The 18,953-nt window shown below is 39.7% G+C and overlaps 1 protein-coding gene across 2 annotated transcripts in view; it reads right to left on the bottom strand.

Annotated features, from left to right (window-relative positions):
- Positions 1–2,685: 2,685 nt before the first annotated feature.
- The window catches only part of mamdc2a (MAM domain containing 2a), a 33,003-nt gene continuing 16,735 nt past the window's right edge, over positions 2,686–18,953 (bottom strand). The window contains exons 6-14 of one of the 2 annotated variants that reach the window (XM_007243952.3): positions 18,273–18,529; positions 16,192–16,285; positions 12,447–12,593; positions 11,943–12,208; positions 10,514–10,610; positions 7,021–7,176; positions 5,659–5,918; positions 5,415–5,499; positions 2,686–3,250 (exon numbers count right to left, since the gene is read on the bottom strand). In XM_007243952.3, the coding sequence (XP_007244014.2) occupies positions 3,189–3,250; positions 5,415–5,499; positions 5,659–5,918; positions 7,021–7,176; positions 10,514–10,610; positions 11,943–12,208; positions 12,447–12,593; positions 16,192–16,285; positions 18,273–18,529 (1,424 nt within the window). In that variant the 3' untranslated portion in view covers positions 2,686–3,188. Of the gene's footprint in view, positions 3,251–5,414; positions 5,500–5,658; positions 5,919–7,020; positions 7,177–10,513; positions 10,611–11,942; positions 12,209–12,446; positions 12,594–16,191; positions 16,286–18,272; positions 18,530–18,953 lie in introns of those variants that run through there. The other variant, XM_049470221.1, reaches the window with a different exon arrangement.

Below are 18,953 nucleotides of genomic sequence, written 5' to 3'. Positions count from 1 at the left end.
CGATGTTCTCTCCCTCCGTTGCATTTCGGGAAATGTAGTATTTTAAGACACTGACAGGTTTAACATCGTAAACAAATTAAAAAATCCTAACCCTATCTTTATAGCATGCTGTTTCCCTGAGGCAACAACCCACTTTTTGTATGATTAAACTTTTATTTTGCATTATTATTTTTATTGCTTATATTTGTTACTATTTTGTTTTTATTTACTTACTAATACAGACATTTTACTGTATTTTTCATTTGGAGGCACCAGAGTCTGGTGGAGGAGTGGAGAGGCACACATTCCAAGCTGCTTGAGGTCTAGTGTGAAGTTTCCACAATCAGTGATGGTTTGGAGAGACATATAATCTGCTGGTGTTGATCCACTGTATCTAAAGTCAGTGCAGTGTTTTTCCGGAGAAGCTTACAGGACTTCATGCTTCCCTCTGCTGACAACTTTTATGGAGATGCGGATTTCATTTTTTAGATGTGGCAAGGACTTGGCAAACTGCCCACACTGCTAAAGGTAACCAATTGGTCTTATAATAATATTCAAATTGTCTGAGATTCTGACTTTTGGGTTTTTATTGGTTGTAAGCCATAATCAACAACAATAAAATAAATGAACGCTTAAAATAGATCACTTTGTGTGCAATACATCTATATAATATAAATTCAAAATTTCAACTGAATTACTGAAATAAAGTAACTTTCCAATGATACTCTATTTTTTTAGATGCAGCAACAAATATACTCAACCTCCAAAAAAGTGAGCAAAACTATATTTTTTTCAACAAATATAAATATTATGCTATAAAGGGTAAAACACATTGATAAATGTATTTTTATTTATGTTTTATTTATTTGGTTTTGTTCTTTTTCCAATTGTTTCACACACAATCAATAATACCTCATCTTCTCCCCAGATGATGGCAGCATTTCACCATTCTAAATCAAGAAACACGATCCACGTTCATATTATGGCAGAGAATCTCTAGAGAATGTGTTCCAGGTTTGTCGAGCCACCAGAGGGCGCTTTCAAAATAAGTCCAAAATAAATGGGTTCATTTGAAACAACTGAGCAAAATCATAGTTTAGACATGTTTGATCATTTTTAAATCAAATGTGTCAGCCTTGAAAACATAAACTAGGAAAAAGCTTTATGAACTGCTGTGGATGTGTCCAGCATCAGTTTACCAACCAGTCATAGCTCACAGTAGCAGTAATGCTGGCTTCTTTCCTGCTTTAGAAACTCTTTATATAGTCGCCTGGACATAAAGGCTTTTTTAGCGCACACAATTTTAGCCGATTAGCTAAATTTTCCCTTCGGGGTTTTTTTCTCAGTTCCAACTTAAAATCGTGCGTGTAATGTGGTGTACCGTGATTTTGTAATACAGCTTTTTAATAAGCACAAAAGTATTCGTACAAGAACCATCTGAACAAACCTAAAGTGGCCAAAACTCTCCTACAGAAAAGCACAGAAAAGTGTTCGGAAAATTTGTACATTTTTTGAGCTATGAAGTCAGAATTCAGCCTAGTCAAAGAACTAATATCTGTCACGTCTTAGCCCTGTCTCATGTCTCTGTTTGTGTCCCACGTGACCTGTGCCCCTGTGTTCTGTCTCAGTACTTTTCCATGTGTTTCTCATTTGTAGCTCCGCCCCTGCCCCAGGTGTTTCCAATTCTAGTGTGTTTCCTGTTTGTTAAATAGGTCCCCTGTGCCACTTGTCCTCCGTCGGTCTTTGCACTAACCTCTGTTGTTTTGTCTCTCTGTGTTTCGCCGCGTCTCTATAACCCTAGCTCCGTGTTTATTCCTAGTTTGTTTCCTGTGCTCCTTATTCCGTGTTTTTCTCTGTTTATCTCTAGTTCCCTGTTATTTTCATTTGTTTTCTCCCTTGCCCTGCTCAGTTTAGTTTTCCTAATCTTGTTTAGCTTCTTGTTTATTTCCTTGTATATATTTATCCCTGCCCAGTTTAGTTTTGTATTTATCCAGTCCCTCGTTTGTTTCTTTGTTTATTTACTCCCTGTTTGTTTATCATTAGTACTTCTTGTTTGTTTAGTTTATGTTCTCTAGTTTCACTGGTTTGTTTTGGTTTTTGGTTATTTGTTTATCTAGTTTTAATTTATTTGGTTCACTCCCTTGTTCCTTGTATATATCTCCCTGTTTTATGTTTTTGTGTTTACTTGTTCCTTGTTTACTTGTTACTTATTTATTAAATTATTGTTTATTGATTTCACCCTACCTGCACTTGCGTCCGTCTCCTCGTCTCCCTGCCTGGGTCACCCCCTTTGTGACAATATCAGAATGTATGTTTCTGAATCAATACAATGTACAGGTTTTGTAAAATCTTTGTACAGATTTTACCCACAGGAATGATTGGTGTAATGTTAAGAGGCCCAGGAACACAAACGGCACCCTTTTTCTCCTATATTCTTCAGTACTGTCTGTGTATAGAAGAGCACCGGGACCAACCATCTATTGGGCAAAAGTCTGGGCACTCCATGTTGTCCAAATGTTGTTGGACTCCAAACAAGCCAAAAGATACTGGACACAGCTCAACACTGCTGAGCTGCAATCACACAGTTAGGTTAATTTGCTTCTTTCTGTATGTACGTTATTTGCGTTTATTATAAAATAAGTGTCTTACTGAGGAAATGCTGTGCACAAATTAATAAATATGTTTCAGAGGTTTCTTAGGGGCTTTAGGTCAGTGTTTATTCAGAATATTTATTACCTGATGTGATCACTGACCTTAGACTTAATCACTGACTTAGAAAAAAAAAAATCATTTTTATTCTACATAAATACAAAGTGTCCATAGCAAATAACTGTACTTGTAGTTCTTAAACTTAGCCAAACTTTCACCTCAGCAACAATCACACCTTTAACAGTCAGCTTTACACTGATGAAGGCAGAAGGCTGGGTAACGTCAACACAGAATAAAAAAAGAAACCGATAAAGAAACAGTTAAACAAGACGTAGAAAACCAGACAGTTCCCAAGCTGTCTGTGTGATCTCCAAAAACAACTGGCTATGTTTTATCAGCTAGTCATCGTTCATCTCAGACTGGAGAGGAAGAATGAACCGTGTATCTGTCAGCTTTGTCATGCATAGTAAAAAAAATCATCTTTCTCTACACTCCCCAAAACAAGCCCACCCCAGTACACACACAGATACAACACACACATCAAAATTCCAGTGCCTCGCTCAGTACTCAATCTCATTGAAGTTTTCAGAGAAGCCTGAGTATGAGATGCTGTCTCCAGGATCTGTAGAAGGAGAAAAGAAAGAGAAAGAGACACTGAATCTCATCTTTCATACAGCAACAAACATCCTCAAAGTGTAAAGCCAGGATACACCATCTAATGCACACTAATGCACTAATGTCTCCGGCAGATATGTAAATTATGAAAGGTGTAGTCTGATCAAATATAAAAGTGCATCCCTCACTGCCCTATAAAAGGGCTCTCATAGCACTACCAAAAAAAAACTGGTTCTTGAACCAGTTCTGTTCGTGCTTTTCAGCAAACCAGCCCACATTTCCACCAGTTGAACCATCAAAACATCACTTCATGCTTGCTCCGAGTGGTCACGCTGACTAAACGCTGCCACTATGTTTAGGAGATTGTTGGTTCGAATCCTGTCCATGTAGCTTGCCATGAAAAGTTGAATGGTTTGGTAATTGGTAAATTGGGGAGAAAATAGGCTAAAAATTAGAAATACAAAAAGTCACATCATATGTCATAACATAGGGCGTAACATAGGGCGTTGCACAGCGGTGGTGCTCCTTTACAAACAAACAGGCCCACAGATGTCATCACGGTTCACGCTGAACAATCTAGTATTCTTCGGTTTCTGCTGCAAACAAACATTCCTGGTTCCAGAACCTACTTTTGTTGGTGGGAACACAGCAAACCGGTTCAAAAATAGGCTCCTGAACATCTTTGGAAAAGCGCTATCTGAGGGTGATACGAGGGACACACTCTGAATATATGTGCAGGAGATTCTGTGGCCCCAAGTGTTGCCTCTCATAGCAAGGCTTTCAACTTGCATTTTTCTGCAGGACAATGCTCGCCTCCACACACAGCATGGGTTTACTAGGAATTCCACAGTTTTTCAGTGTCAGTGTGGTGTTCCTCTTGGATGTTTTTATAATATAAAAGTCTGGCATGATTATAGATCTGTCCCAGTTATTAAGGCAAGGTAAGGTGTTACCCAATATTACAGGGTCTGCACTGAAAATAATGTTGTCAGCATTAATTTAGATAATATTAGAAGTTGAATGAGATACAATTCTATCCGTTTAGCATTTCTTTCTAAATTGATGCTCAGAAGTAAAAGAACCATGTTTTACTTTGTTCCAGCTGTGCAGTGTTAACCTACACAATAGATAAAGGAATAATTTTGAAATCAATTAAAAATAATCCAAGATAAAATAACTGGTGAGTTAAGCACCTGCAATCTAAATAATATACAAAACCTGAATCCAACACCTGGCACTAGTTGTTCTGAACTTACAGACACTACAAACTTAAACTCGTTCTCTCTGAGCTGAGCTGACCTCTGACTTAGCGCAGGATATCCCTCCTCCACAACCACCACTGCTAGAGTCCAGCAGCAGCTGTGCAGCCACCTAACACATCACACACAGGATGCTGTAATACACCCCAGTGAAAGAGGTTATTGTATCAGCTGTGGAAAGACTTCAATAGCCGCACTTCCTCTTTGAGGTTCAGTTTGTAAATCTGAAGGCAAAGGACTGTGACATACTGTAGGATTAATGCAGATGTGGATTAATTCAATACCACATATAAATAATAGTATGATTAACTAGCTAGTTGTCTGAAAACACAGACGGTCTGTTCCAGTCAAGGCTGTCAATTACCTCATTCCTAAGTGTATCCTTTCTGTAGTTTTCTTACAATATATCATAATCCCTTTAAAACTGAATTAAAAATGTGTCAATATTAACACAGGGAAAACTATCTTTTGGATTTAGAAAGTAGAGATTGAAAGTTTAGAGGAGAAATGTGCTGTTTTGTCAATGAAACTTGTGGAGATGGGTGAATTTACACATTCGGCATGGGCCGATTGTTGTATTATACTCGGCAAGTGGGCTGCTGGCACAAGCATCATGGGCATTCACATATTGTAATCGGTAACCGAAGTGTTGGCACATGTGGCAAGGGCCAATTGTTGTATTATACTTGGCAGCTGGACTATTGGCACAAGCAGCTTGGGCCAATTGTCATATTACACTCGGCAGCTGGGGTGTAGGCTTCTATGCTAGAAGCTAATCTTCAACTTTGATGTTTGTTTTTTTTCTACTTAAAAATATGAAATTAAGTTTTTACAAAACATTTACTGAGCTTCTCACAAACTATTGCTGTGATAAGTATGTGCTTCTAAATGATTTGTAACCATCATACTTACCTTTGCATGGTCCATTTTTGAACACAATATCATCAATAGCAATATCACTTCGTATTGAAGAGCCTCGGACGGCTTCAAATATAATCTGCAATTAAAAAAAAACAAAGAAAAAGAGACACAACTTAAACAACTAATGTTTAAATGTCACCTTCTTTCAAACGTATGACTACTTCAATGTCTGATTTTTAGACTGATGGACCATCAGAAAGCTGAAGCCTGTGTGGGTTTGTGTTCATGCTTCTACCTTGTGCCTGATTGAACATTCATAATCCACTGTGGCCTTCATCCAGGAGATGCTCTGTTCTCCTCTTCTGCTCCAGAGCAGCCTCTCTTTCAGGCTGTCTCCACGTCTGAGCAGGATGCTGAGAGTGCCCGTTCCCGATCCATACATGTGGTAGAAGAAGGTCAGGCACTGTGGTCCTATAGAGCCTCGGAGCTCTGGAGATAGCAGCCGTGCAGACTGACCAGGCAGCATATAGGACGCCTCAATGTACATGAAGTACCCTTAGAAACAGCAGGAGATGGTGTTAGCTTACATTCTGAGGTAACATTATAGGACTAACTTTACACAGAATATGAAAGTTTAAAAAATATGATACACTGATATGACAAAAGTTATGGTACCAGAACTACTATTGTGTCCCATAACCACTGTCATATCCAATGTTAGCTAAAGAACCCCCTGCATTAAGTCTCTCTGAGTTGTATATGTCTGCTGCAAATAAAACTGTTCCTCAACCTCCATTGTCTGCAGTAGCAAGGAAAAAAAGTACAGTTGAGGTAGGTTGGTGTATGTTTAAAACAGTTCTTTTCACACTAGTTAAAATCCACCTTCTGGACCCGGACTATCCACATTTTGTGTTTACATAGGTTTACATAGGATCTCCGGTGGATATGGTGTTTTACAGAGACTCTAAGACTAGGTCAGTGGCTGAACTACACTTAGCAGGGCATTACACATGTTGTATAGTAACATTTGACATTGCAAAGACTGATACACCTTGCAACTTCTACAGGTGTGAGTGTTTACAAGCCTTCCCCTGTGGTAACACTTTGTGATCAGTTTACATACTGCTATCCCATATTTCCACTTCTGCCATGTCTATTTCCAAGTCATTTTATTAATTTTTTATCCCTATTTTCTCCCCAAATTACAAGGCCAATTTCCCAACCCACTCATTATGACTCCCCCTATTAATAGAGATGCCCCAACAGCAGGAGGGTGAAGACTAGCACATGCCTCCTCTGATACATGTGAAGTCAGCCACCACCACTTTTCTAACTGCAGCTGATGCAGCAATACTGAGTAGCCAACATGCTCGAAGAAAAGTGCAGCGGCCCGATTCCGATACATCAGATCAAAGACAAGAGAGCACCATCTACCCACCCAGAGAGAGCAAGGCCAACAGTTCTCTCTCAGGGCTCTGGCAACTGATGGCAAGCTACATGAACAGGATTCAAATCGGCAATATCCTGATCAAAGTGGCAATGCTTCGTTTAAAATAACTAAAATGCCACAGTTTTTGTACATCATGTAGTTAATCTGTGTGAGAGAATGAACAGCCGAGTAGAATTCTCTAGAAAGGCAGATATGCTGTCGACTCACCTACCCCTAAGGTGTGGTCCCCTTTAGGCCCTGTGTAGGAGGTAGGCGTATGTCCCCTGATGCGTAACCAGTGTCCTTTCTTACTCCTCTTCTCCTGAGTATAACCACAGTCACCTGTTTCAAAGTAGCAGTGTCCTGCTGGAGGTCGAAGCGGCCCTGAAACCACAGCATATGGGTTCTGTCATTATAAAGCAGACTCTTCAGTAAACAAAGGGATTGTGTGAGTTTCATAGTGACGTCTTCCACAACCACAACATAACCCACTTTGGATTATTTGGGGATTACTTCAGATATACAGGCTTTCCCATTTTCCTTTCCTTAGGTCTAGTGCAGAAAAAGAAGTGGTTAAACTGGGTCTATTTCTGCCTGCTGCAACAGGGCACTGCCCATTTAATTTCTATGTGCCCAGAAGCGGATGTTTTGCACAGTCACTGGGATGTATGAGCCTATAAAAAGCAGTTATTTAAAAATTGAGTAAAAAGTCTGGGCCTGGTTTACAACCTATAATCTTTTCTGCAAACAGAATACCGACATCTACATACACATTCTAACATTCTAAGGAGGGTTTTTCCAGTTTCCAAAGTAGTTTGTACTGCATACATTATACAAACCAACTGTTTAGATGCTGTAGCTTGAATCCACTACACCAAAGAAGCTGGATCTATAACCATGTTATCTTTAAGACCACACTCACAGTAACAAACAGAACTCTTTTTACGGTGCTATAAACAATAGGAGTTATTTGACACTTGTGCTCACCACTACTTAGGCCAAGTCTGAGAGCAAACAGCCCCTGTCGTCTATTTTTACCACCAAATGGAGAAGCTGAGCAGACAAATCCAGCTGAACCTAAGCTCACAGAGATCTCATCAGCAGTTTTTCACTGCTTTATTTTCCATTACACTCTCTGCATCATAATAACACTGCAGCTGGCGTTTCTTTATTTAACAGCACATTAATCTACTTCTCTATGTTTTCTGACTAATGCAAAATTACTAAATACAGTAGATAGAACATAATAAAATAATTATATTAGAAATGGCCTCAGCACACGTGTATTAAGCGAGTAAAAAAAAAACTGTTTGGAAAACAGCAGCCAACCTAGAGCCTTGTCTATGTTTACACTGACCTTCTGTCAGAACATATGAGATATTTTTTGGTGCCCCCTTTAACTCAGCCCCATTTCCTCAACTTCGGTATGCTCCCCAAAGAATGTAAAATAAATTCTATTTTATAACTATTGTGATGAAGGTTTTTTAATGCTAAACGCATCATAAAGGAGTAATTAAATTGCGAATAACACTAAACTCAAACTGCAATATTTGCACGCAGCAACAGAGAGAGCTCTTTACAGTGTATATTGTGCTCACAATTGCCAAAAATCTTTTGAAGGTCTTAACTAGTGGCAAATGGCATTTTATTCGTCCATATCAACTCCTCCCCATCTCCTCAAAAACCCTCTATTTCTCCAACTCATCTCCTCAAAACCCCCCTTTTTCTCCACCCCATCTCCTCAAAAACCCTCTATTTCTCCAACTCATCTCCTCAAAACCCCCCTTTTTCTCCACCCCATCTCCTCAAAAACCCTCTATTTCTCCACCTCATCTTCTCAAAACCCCCCTAATTCTCCACCCGATCTCCTCAAAACCCCCTTATTTCTCCAACCCATCTCCTCAAAACCCTCTAGTTCTCTACCCCATCTCCTCAAAACCCCCTTATTTCTCCAACCCATCTCCTCAAAACCCTCTAGTTCTCTACCCCATCTCCTCAAAACCCCCTTATTTCTCCAACCCATCTCCTCAAAAACCCCTTATTTCTCCACTCCATCTCCTCAAAACCCCTTTATTTCTCCACTCCATCTCCTCAAAACCCCCCTAATTCTCCACCCCATCTCCTCAAAACCCCCCTTTACTCCACCCCATCTCTTCAATGCCTTATAACTCCACCCCATCTCCTCAACACTCCCCCATTTCTCCACCCCATCTTCTCAACACCCCCCTTATTCTCCACCCCATCTCCTCAAACCCCCCCTTTACTCCACCCCATCTCTTCAATGCCTTATAACTCCACCCCATCTCCTCAACGCCCCCTAATTCTCCACCCCATCTTCTCAAAACCCCCCTAATTCTCCACCCCATCTCCTCAAAATCCCCCTATTTCTCCAACCCATCTCCTCAAAACCCCCCTAGTTCTCTACCCCATCTCTTCAAAAACCTTCTATTTCTCCACCCTATCTCCTCAAAACTCCCCTATTTCTCCAACCCATCTACTCAAAACCCCCTTAATTCTCCATTCCCATCTCCTCAAAACCCCCTTATTTCTCCACCCCATCTCCTCAAAACCCCCCTAATTCTCCACCCTATTTCCTCAAACCCCTAATTCTCCACCCCATCTCCTCAACACTCCCCCATTTCTCCACCCCATCTTCTCAACACCCCCTAATTCTCCACCCCATCTCCTCAAAACCCCCCTTTACTCCACCCCATCTCTTCAATGCCTTATAACTCCACCCCATCTCCTCAACACCCCCTAATTCTCCACCCCATTTTCTCAAAACTCCCCTAATTCTCCACCCCATCTCCTCAAAATCCCCCTTTTTCTCCAACCCATCTCCTCAAAACCCCCCAATTCTCTACCCCATCTCCTCAAAACCCCCCTAATTCTCCACCCAATCTCCTCAACACCCCCCATTTCTCCACCCCATCTTCTCACAGCCCCTTTACTACACCTCCATCTCCTCGACACCCCCCTAGTTCTCCACCCTATCTTCTCAAACCCCCCCTAATTCTCCACCCCATCTCCTCAAAGCCCCCCTAATTCTCCACCCCATCTCCTCAAAACCCCTCTAGTTCTCCACCCCATCTCCTAAAAAAAACCCTAATTCTCCACCCCATCTCCTCAAAAAAACCCTTTACTCCACCCCATCTCTTCAATGCCTTATAACTCCACCCCATCTCCTCAACACTCCCCCATTTCTCCACCCCATCTTCTCAACACCCCCCTAATTCTCCACCCCATCTCCTCAAAACCCCCCTTTACTCCACCCCATCTCTTCAATGCCTTATAACTCCACCCCATCTCCTCAACACCCCCCTAATTCTCCACCCATCTCCTCAACACCCCCCATCTTCTCCACTCCCCTTTACTTCCCCCATCTCCTCAATGCCCTATAACTCCACACCAATGTTTTTAGTGACAGAGTTCACATAATACATTACTCACTTAAAAAGCTGAGTCAATGCAAATTTGTAATACTGATTAGCTGCAATTAATGATGTTATCCAACTAACACAGGTAGTGTATAATAAACTCCTGAACTATACCACAACTAATACACTCGATTATTCTCACTGGATCTAATTGTTAGTAGCCAAATGCTGTATATATGTTTATAGATTTATCATTTATTTCTTTATCAAGATGCTAAATACCATTGTGGGCAACACCACCTATATTAGTAAAATGCCAACCCAGCTGTCCTGCGGACTCTCACCTGTGGTTACACGGCAGTCCCCGAGTGTCACTGTGATGTCATCAACAGCTACCTGCCCACAGTCCCAGAAGTTTCTGCAAATGCTGACAAATACTATCTAGAGAAAAACACAACAGTAATTCTCGACCTCTAAAGGTTAAACCTTTTTCAGAGACATATTACATGACCCTGTTTGGACTTATCAGGGCTTTTACTTTTAATCCTTAAGAAGATGAAGCTCTATCATCTTAATTTGTCCTGCACGATAAATAAACACCCCAATCTTCAAGTCTATTTTTGGTCTAATCCTTATGTGGGAGGCCTTCACTACACTATTAAGATATCTTTTCTTAAATTATTCACCCTGAACATCTTCAATCCTCGGGCTCACAACAAGCATTCTTTGTGAGTCATTTTAGAAAGAATGCAGCAGTGATGTGCAGTTTCTTATCTTAGCTTGAAAACACTGAAAAGAGATACTCTCAGTGATTATTCTGCACCCTGTCTTTTCATTACTCTAAAGAACACTTAAATCTACTGACAGATTAGACATATAGGTGACATCAATAGTCACAATTTCTTCTTCAGCTTTACAGACAGCAGAACAAAATGTGAAGAGTTCATTTGTTCACTAAAATACATGTATAGCCCCAAGATATTTCATGTTTTGTCTGGTCATTTATTAATAAATACCCATTCCTGCATTTTAGACCTGCAACATGTTAAAGCATTTACCACATTAAACTGCAGCACTTGGTTTTGCATTGTCTTCTTGAAAAATGCATGACCATCTCTATTAAATATTTCGTCCTATGGGCTCCGAGTGATAATCGTTATAATCAGGAGATTACTGGATCGAGTCTCCTTCATGTTGCTTGCCATCAGCTACCGGAGCCCTGAGAGAGCACAATTGGCCTTGCTCTCTCTGGGTGGGTAGATGGCGCTCTCTCCCCGCATCACTCCTAAAGGTGATATCTGCAGCACAAGGCGTCTGTGAGCTGATGTATCGGAAAAGAGTCACGTGCTGTGATGCTACTCTGCAATGCTACATCAGCAGCAGTTCGAAAAGAGGTGATGGTTGACTTCATATGTATCGAAGGAGGCATGTGCTAGTCTACACCCTTCTGGTGTTGGGCATTTCTGATGATAGGGGGAATCCTAATTAATGGGTTGGATAAAAATTAGAAATAAACAATAATAAAAAATTCTCCCTGAAGATCTTTTCTGCATGCATTAATGTTGCCATCACAGATCCTACTGACACACCCCATGCCATCACAGATTCAACAGCAAATGATGATGGATGTATATACTTATGAGATAAAGTTAAACAGTCAAAACCAAAATATCTTGGGTTCACAGTGTCTGCAATTAAATAAAGGTTAAAGTAAGTTATATTATGTTTATATTATGTTTATATTTATTTAGCATATACTAATTCTTTGATTACCTTAGTGGCCATGGGTTTCTCATAGGTAACATCCACCTCCGTCCACATGTCTCTGTAGCCCTCAGACACGGTCCATATCTTCTCCTGAGCTACGTTCTTCTCATCATAGAGATAAAGAGCCAGAGCGTTGTCAATCTTCCTGAAGCCATGCAGAGCGTAGTAGAACCTGAGACAGTACTTATGGTTCCCTGGAAGGTACGGTCCGTGCAGACGGCCCACATAACCCGGGCGGGAGGTGAAACGAGTGTTACCCAGGAGGTAGGACCCTGATCCAGGAGCAAGAGTGAGAAAACATGTGTGGATAAGCTCAGAATAAGGATTAGTTACAATTTAAATGAGCAATGTGTTTAAATGTGACAAAAAATACCAAATCAATCAACACAATACAAAGCTGATTCAATAAAAAAGTGTAGAATCTTTTCTTCTAACAGAATTTTTTTATTTGTAAGTTAAACAAGAGGTTGTGAGCTAGACAGCTAATGTGTAGCTCTCCACTTTACATACCAGAGCCAGTAGTGTGGTCTCCAATCCGGTAGATGTTTGGTCTCACAGAGACTCTGTTCCAGACAGCCCCCCCAACACGCTCCTGGTAGTACTGACACAGACTGTCCTCAAAGTCACAGTTAGCCACGGAGGGGTCAAAGGTGGGCTCTGAGGACAGGCCGCAGAAACAAAACACACAGTATTAGCTAACATCCTCCAAAGCAGAATGGAACATTCTCTGTGTGTAAGACCTGTCGAGAAGTGCTGAGTGTGCGGAATGTCTCATTGTGGCTGTCGAACTGAAGAAAATCATGCATATAAGTTTTCCATATACCCTATTTTATACAGTATATGTGGGCTAGGCTGTGTTTATGCGGCTCAATGTCTGCAGACAAAACGACTCCATCTGAGTGAGCCAGAAAAGCAGAAAGAAAGAAAACTACTGGCTCTAAAAAAAATGGATAGATAAATACATAAATAAATAAAAAATACAAAAAAGAAGACAAAGTACTGCACAATCTAACAGCGCAGACAGGAGATTAGATCATTCTCTGGGAGGTTAATTACCTGTGGCAGTTTAGATGGATTCACATTCTTTTAGCTATCAGCTTAATAATAAAAAATACAACACAATGATTTATAGGAAACCTGAGATGGCAAAAAGAAGGGAACAGTTAGTGAGTAGATGTCTGAGAGTTTTAAAGTGTTAGATAGTTTGGCCCCTTTTTTGCCTTATTTCAAATGTATTTAATCAGACAAGACATGTTTGATGCCTGAAGTTTGCTTCTTTAGTTTACCACTGGTGCTATAAAGCTAATGTAGCTAGCTAGCTAGCTAAGTATTGAAAGCTTTAGGCCACTGCATTCCAGCATAAGAACCTTATCCCATCTGTGAAACATGGGGGTGGTAGTATCCTGATTTTGCTGCATCTGGGCCAGAATGGCTTGCCATCATTGATGGAACCATAATTTCAAAACTATATGAAAGATTTCTAAAAGAAAATGTCAGGACATAAGTTCATGAAGCGAATCTCAGGAGAAGGTGTGTCTTGCAGCAAGACAATGACACTAAGCAAAGAAGCAAAGTTCTACAAAAGAATGGTTCAAAAAGAATTTATAAGTGTTTATGTTAAGAATATGTTAATGTTTTGGAATGGCAACTCAAATTTATGACTTCAATCTAAATGTTCTAAAAATGACTTGAGGTGAGCAGTTAATGTGAGGAAACCCACCAAAATCTAGGAGTTGAAGCTGTTTTGTACAGAGGAATGGGCCAAAGTTCCTCTAAGCTGGTGTGCAGGACTGAGCAAGAATTACGGAAACGTTTAGTTACAGTTATTGCTGCAAAGGTGGGTCATATTGGATACTGAAAGCAAACGTTTACATACTTTTGCCACTCATAAATATGTAATATTGGATCATTTTCCTTAATAAATAAATGACCAAGTATAATATATTTAAAATATTTTTCTCTCATTTGTTTAACTGGTTTCTGTTTATATGTTTAAAGGATATTCTTAAATCTGTTCATGTTTTTGTTCATATTTATTTAGACATATAGATAATTCTAAGGGGTTCACAAACTTTAAAGCACCGCTTTATACAAATGTACAAATACAATGCTTAGCTGGCAGTTAGCTAGCTTAGCTAAAGCAGTATCAGCCACTTTAAAGTCTGAATATTTTTGCACCTTAATTTTTTACAAATATATTTAGCTAATTGCTTTATACAGTACAGAAACCAAATAATAAAGTCTGTGTCAGATAACCTAACCATTGGAAACAATATGAGACGAGAGTTTGATGAATTAGCTAGCTATGGATTCAGCAGTTTCAACAATGCTAATGTCTAGCTTCCATTGCTTATTAGCCATATTATTAGCAAAAGTTTTTAAAATTTCATCAGCGACTTTTCACTGTAAAAGTCTTATTTTCTTTGTGAAAATCAATCAAAAAAACTTATGTTCACATAATCAGCTGAATAACTTAAAACACAACACAGCAAAACATAGGAAACTTGAGATTGAAGCAGGAGGAAATGCTTAGCGAGTAGCTGTCTGTGTCTGTGGTACGACTAAGACTCTTAAAGTGATGGTTTGGCCGATTTTTGCCTTTTCCTAAATGTACTTGCTTAGCCAAGAAATATTCTGTCTGATGTCTGATTTCTTTAGTTTAGCACAGAAACTATGAGGCTAATGTAGCTAGCTAGCTAGGTAAGTAACGGAAGCTTTAATCATCTGTTAGCATCATACAAACTGTATGCCTAAAGCATTTCACACTTTCCTCCAACCACATGCTAATGTGGCTAATGTGAAACAGACCTACTTATGTGGTTTCTGACATCATAGCATACAATTAATGTTGTCTATAAAAATGTACAAAATACACTGCTTTATTAGCTTAACTAAAAACAGTAGTATTAGGAATCAGAGTCCACAATGCTAATGTCTTGCTTCTATTGTTGGCTTCCATTACTAGTCAAGACGTGATAACTCTTTCATTGTGAAATTCATCTTTTTATTGTGAAATCAACACAAGTTCAGATGCATTCTCTCATACAAATTCTGTAATTCTTTGATTGGCAGCAACCTATATAGCATTATATGGTACAACAACAAAGAGTCAAATAACTAGGTTCCATTAGATCAAATACAGTTTACCATAGTTCACTCATATTTGCTTACAAATTTCAACAATAATATTTTTTAACACTTTCTGAAATTTGTGCCCTTAGATCAATATTAATATTGCTTCAGTGCATTACTACTCAGAAAGCCAAAGGAAATTCAATCAACGTTCATTTTTTTATTAGCTAATTCATTGAAAAAACACTGGTCTACGACGTCAGAATTTATTTATTTGTACACATCGATTTCATTTTGATTCATGGTTTTATATGGTTTTACTTTTTTTACGTCATGGTTTTATATGCATATATGTATGGTTTGTATTAAACATTACTTACATTAAATGTGTATAGCTTGTTTTTATTCTATTCTTATAGCCTGCACTATTTTCTTGCAGTGTAGAAAGGAACATTTAAATAATAATAATTAATATTAATATTATTATTTGTGGGAAGCAGCCTTCACCTAAAAGCACTGTGAGTGTAGTTTCAGAGCCCCAGCTATTCAAAACCTTTAAATTACCATTGATTCAATGTCAGAATTTTGACCCTTACCATGATGCATACTAGGCAATGTTACATAAAGGTTGACCCAAGGTTGCTTTTCCATAATCAACTTTAAAAGATGTAATTCAATCAAAAAAAATATGTTTATCCAGTGTTCTTTGCTATCAGGGTAGCACTTGAGCTAGCCAATGATTTTTTTAATAAAAAAAAAAAAATCAAACAAATTGGTAAATGAGTCAATTAAATTAATTTATGTTTAGCTGACTTATGTCTTTTATCTGTCTTTTATGTCTTAATAATGGAGAAAAGATAATAAAAGGATGTGTATTTCCTGTCAGCAATGCACTCACCAGGAGAAAACGTTAGTCTGAAAGTCAGTTTGAACTCCTTAATTTGTGCTGATTTATTGTGTTTATCAATATTATGTTCCAGTAGAATCAGATTTTCCGTTTGTGTTGTTTCTGTTTCGTATTCTGAACTTTCTCTACGGTCAACAGTCCACAGGAGAAGATGACCACAGAAGATTAAACAGAAGAGCTGCGTTCCGACAGCAGCCCTTCAAAGTCTTGGATGGACTGTTTGGAAGGGTTGCGTAAGGCACGTTATTGCTCCTTATGAAACAGGGCTGCACTGACCTGTTTCATTGTGGCAGAACTGGGAAGAGAAGCTGATGTCATCCACAGCCACAAAGCCACCGCGAGGACTGTTGAACGCTACCTCATACACCACCTACTCACACATAGGAAACACAGAGTGCTCAACTTGATGAAGTCCAGCTCAAACATTAGCATAAGTGGACATTTCTCTCATGTCACAAATGTAGGTTACGAAGTTGTATGTGAAGATGGACTAAGCTATGACTCATCCTCAAAAAATTTCACAAAGCAACTCAAGATATTGTAAAAGCTATCGGACAGTTCTGGAGGAGATAACAAAAACAAGCAGGCTCTACAGCCGTCCTCGGACACTCTAGCTGCCCAACACTCAAGCATTTCACTATCAAAACAATCTGCTACAGAGAAATATAGACACCTAACACCATCCGGACCTCACTCATGCACTCTCAGGCTCTTTATTTACACGGGGCTAATGAAGCGGCTGGACACACTCAAACACTGCGGACGATGAGCTGTCCCAAATCTGCTCCTCTGCGGCATGTTTACATGAACGAAGCTGATAGAAAACAAACACCACTTTCTCCTTCAAGCTTAGACACTATCTTACGTAAGACCATGTTTGTCAACTGTGTTGTGTAAGAAATCTCAAATTCAATCTGTGATCGGCCAATATTTCTTAAATTTAGCCAATCCTACGAGCCAAACAGATCATATTTGGGTGTTAAATATTTCAGCAACTCTGTGAGGGTTGTCTCTTGAAACTACTCAGCCACATAATACTGTAGTTCCTTGTGCTTTAACTCCAGAGATAAAGCACAGCTGAAGTCATTCAATCATTACCAGCTAGCATTGTATAAGGTGGCAGGCTTGGCTTGGCAACTTTGAAGTTTTCTACTGTTCACATTTGTAGACGCATCTTGTGTAAAAAACAGAATAAAGATCCCACTGACTGGATACCCCTCTCGAGAGTGTATCAGTCAGCACATACATTGAGGGTAGCTATTAGCACATGAAAACAGCAGAGATGACAAACACATAAGAAGCACTTTTTGGTTGTGTTTACACCCTTAGCTCCACCGTGCAGTTTATTAACTAATGTAGGAACTATATACACTTATATGGCACAATTCAAGGGCAATGCGGAGTTATTAATTCACCTAATCTCCACGTTATTGGACTATGTGAGGAAACCAGAGTACCCAGAGGAAACCAACAAGAACATGGGACTTCCCTGTTCTAAGACCCCAGTGCTGGGAAGCAAATGTGCTAACCAATAAGCAAGCCACCATGCCACACAATAAGGCAATAATTCATAATGCCATACTTTGAGCACAGTGTTCAACTGTAATGATCATTCTCACTCAGAACTTGATAACACCTCACAAGCTATACAGGTGTGGTAACACTTCATGCTCAATTTACATACTGCTCTCCCATGATGCTCATGTATTTTAGAGCTAGTCTGCTTATTTACACTTTATTCATGTTTTCGAGGTTATAAAGCTCAAAATCCAAAGAACACCCAATCATAAAATAAAAACTTCCCAGACTAAAGGTAACAGCAGTCTGTGGCTTCTGCAACAGCGTGAAACAAAGCTAAATACTCTGTAACCAGGAGCTGTTTGAAGCTGCTCACTTTCCCTGACACTATGTTTCCATGAACTGCAGCTTCACAGGATGATTAATAGGCAGCTGCTGCTGCTGCCCCACATTCCGGTGCCCGCTGTGGCCGGATTTAATTATGAAAATTCTGATAAAAGAACCAAGGAACCTAGGGAGAGACGCATAAAGCTCCAGTGCATTCAGTCATCTGCTTTAAAGCTATTACTTTCAGGACTATTATGATTTCACTGCTCCCTGCATGTCAATCTAAAATGATAGCAAACAACACAGTTCCATAGTTCCACTAATGTTTATTAATGAATATCTGTCTCAAACACATCATGAATAATTCATATACAGAAACCAGCTCATGTCTCAAGTTTGTGTGAGTCGTCTTGACAACTCCTGTTTTAAATCACTGGCTGTGTGAAGCTTCTCAGACATTTCCATAACTCTCCAGAGAACGGAGAGCACCATTAACCACTTCCTACACTGACCTCTAATGGATGCTGCGCCTGTATGTCAACCTGGACTTGTTTCCAGGTTTGGGTGGCGTAGACGTCCGGCCTCCAGATCTCCTCATAGTGTCCCAGCTGGTCTCTTGTGAAGACTGAGAAGAAGTTGCCTCTGGCTTGGTTCCTCTGGTAGTAGAAGGACAAGCATCCAGCCATGGGAGTTGTTGTCATCGGCGACACCAGCTTAGCCACCTCCTGGAACCTCTTAGCATAGACCGAGTCCACATACATGTAGTGACCTAGCTCAGAATACAACAAGAATACAAAACAATGGAAGGGTGTTTACTGGTAATTTTACTGGTAGTTGATCTTAAACAGTGTTTCCAAACACTGCAGAGAGTTTTCTGCTCCACCTGCTTCTCCCCAGACACAAAGCTCACACAGTTTGCCATATTGACAGACACTGGAAAGCGATGACAAGCCTAAGACTGAAGCTAATCTGTGAACATGTATGCCCATCTTTACTACGCTAGTGGTGGTAATAAATCACCCTACTATGTTTATTATGGTTATCAGCAACCTTAATAAAGCTCATTGAATACAAAAATATCAAAAATAGCCAGCTCACCCATTTCCATGGCTGCAGCACACTGTTAGCATGCTATTGTCTATACCTGGCAAACCTGAATGTGGAAATGGCGCTGGGCAAGTTTGGAGGCTACA

This window comes from Astyanax mexicanus, chromosome 22 (assembly GCF_023375975.1).
Source record: "Astyanax mexicanus isolate ESR-SI-001 chromosome 22, AstMex3_surface, whole genome shotgun sequence".
NCBI classification, from domain to species: Eukaryota; Metazoa; Chordata; class Actinopteri; order Characiformes; family Acestrorhamphidae; genus Astyanax; species Astyanax mexicanus.
The sequence above is the reverse complement of the archived record's forward strand: the minus strand, read 5'-3'. Positions and strand labels throughout refer to the sequence as shown.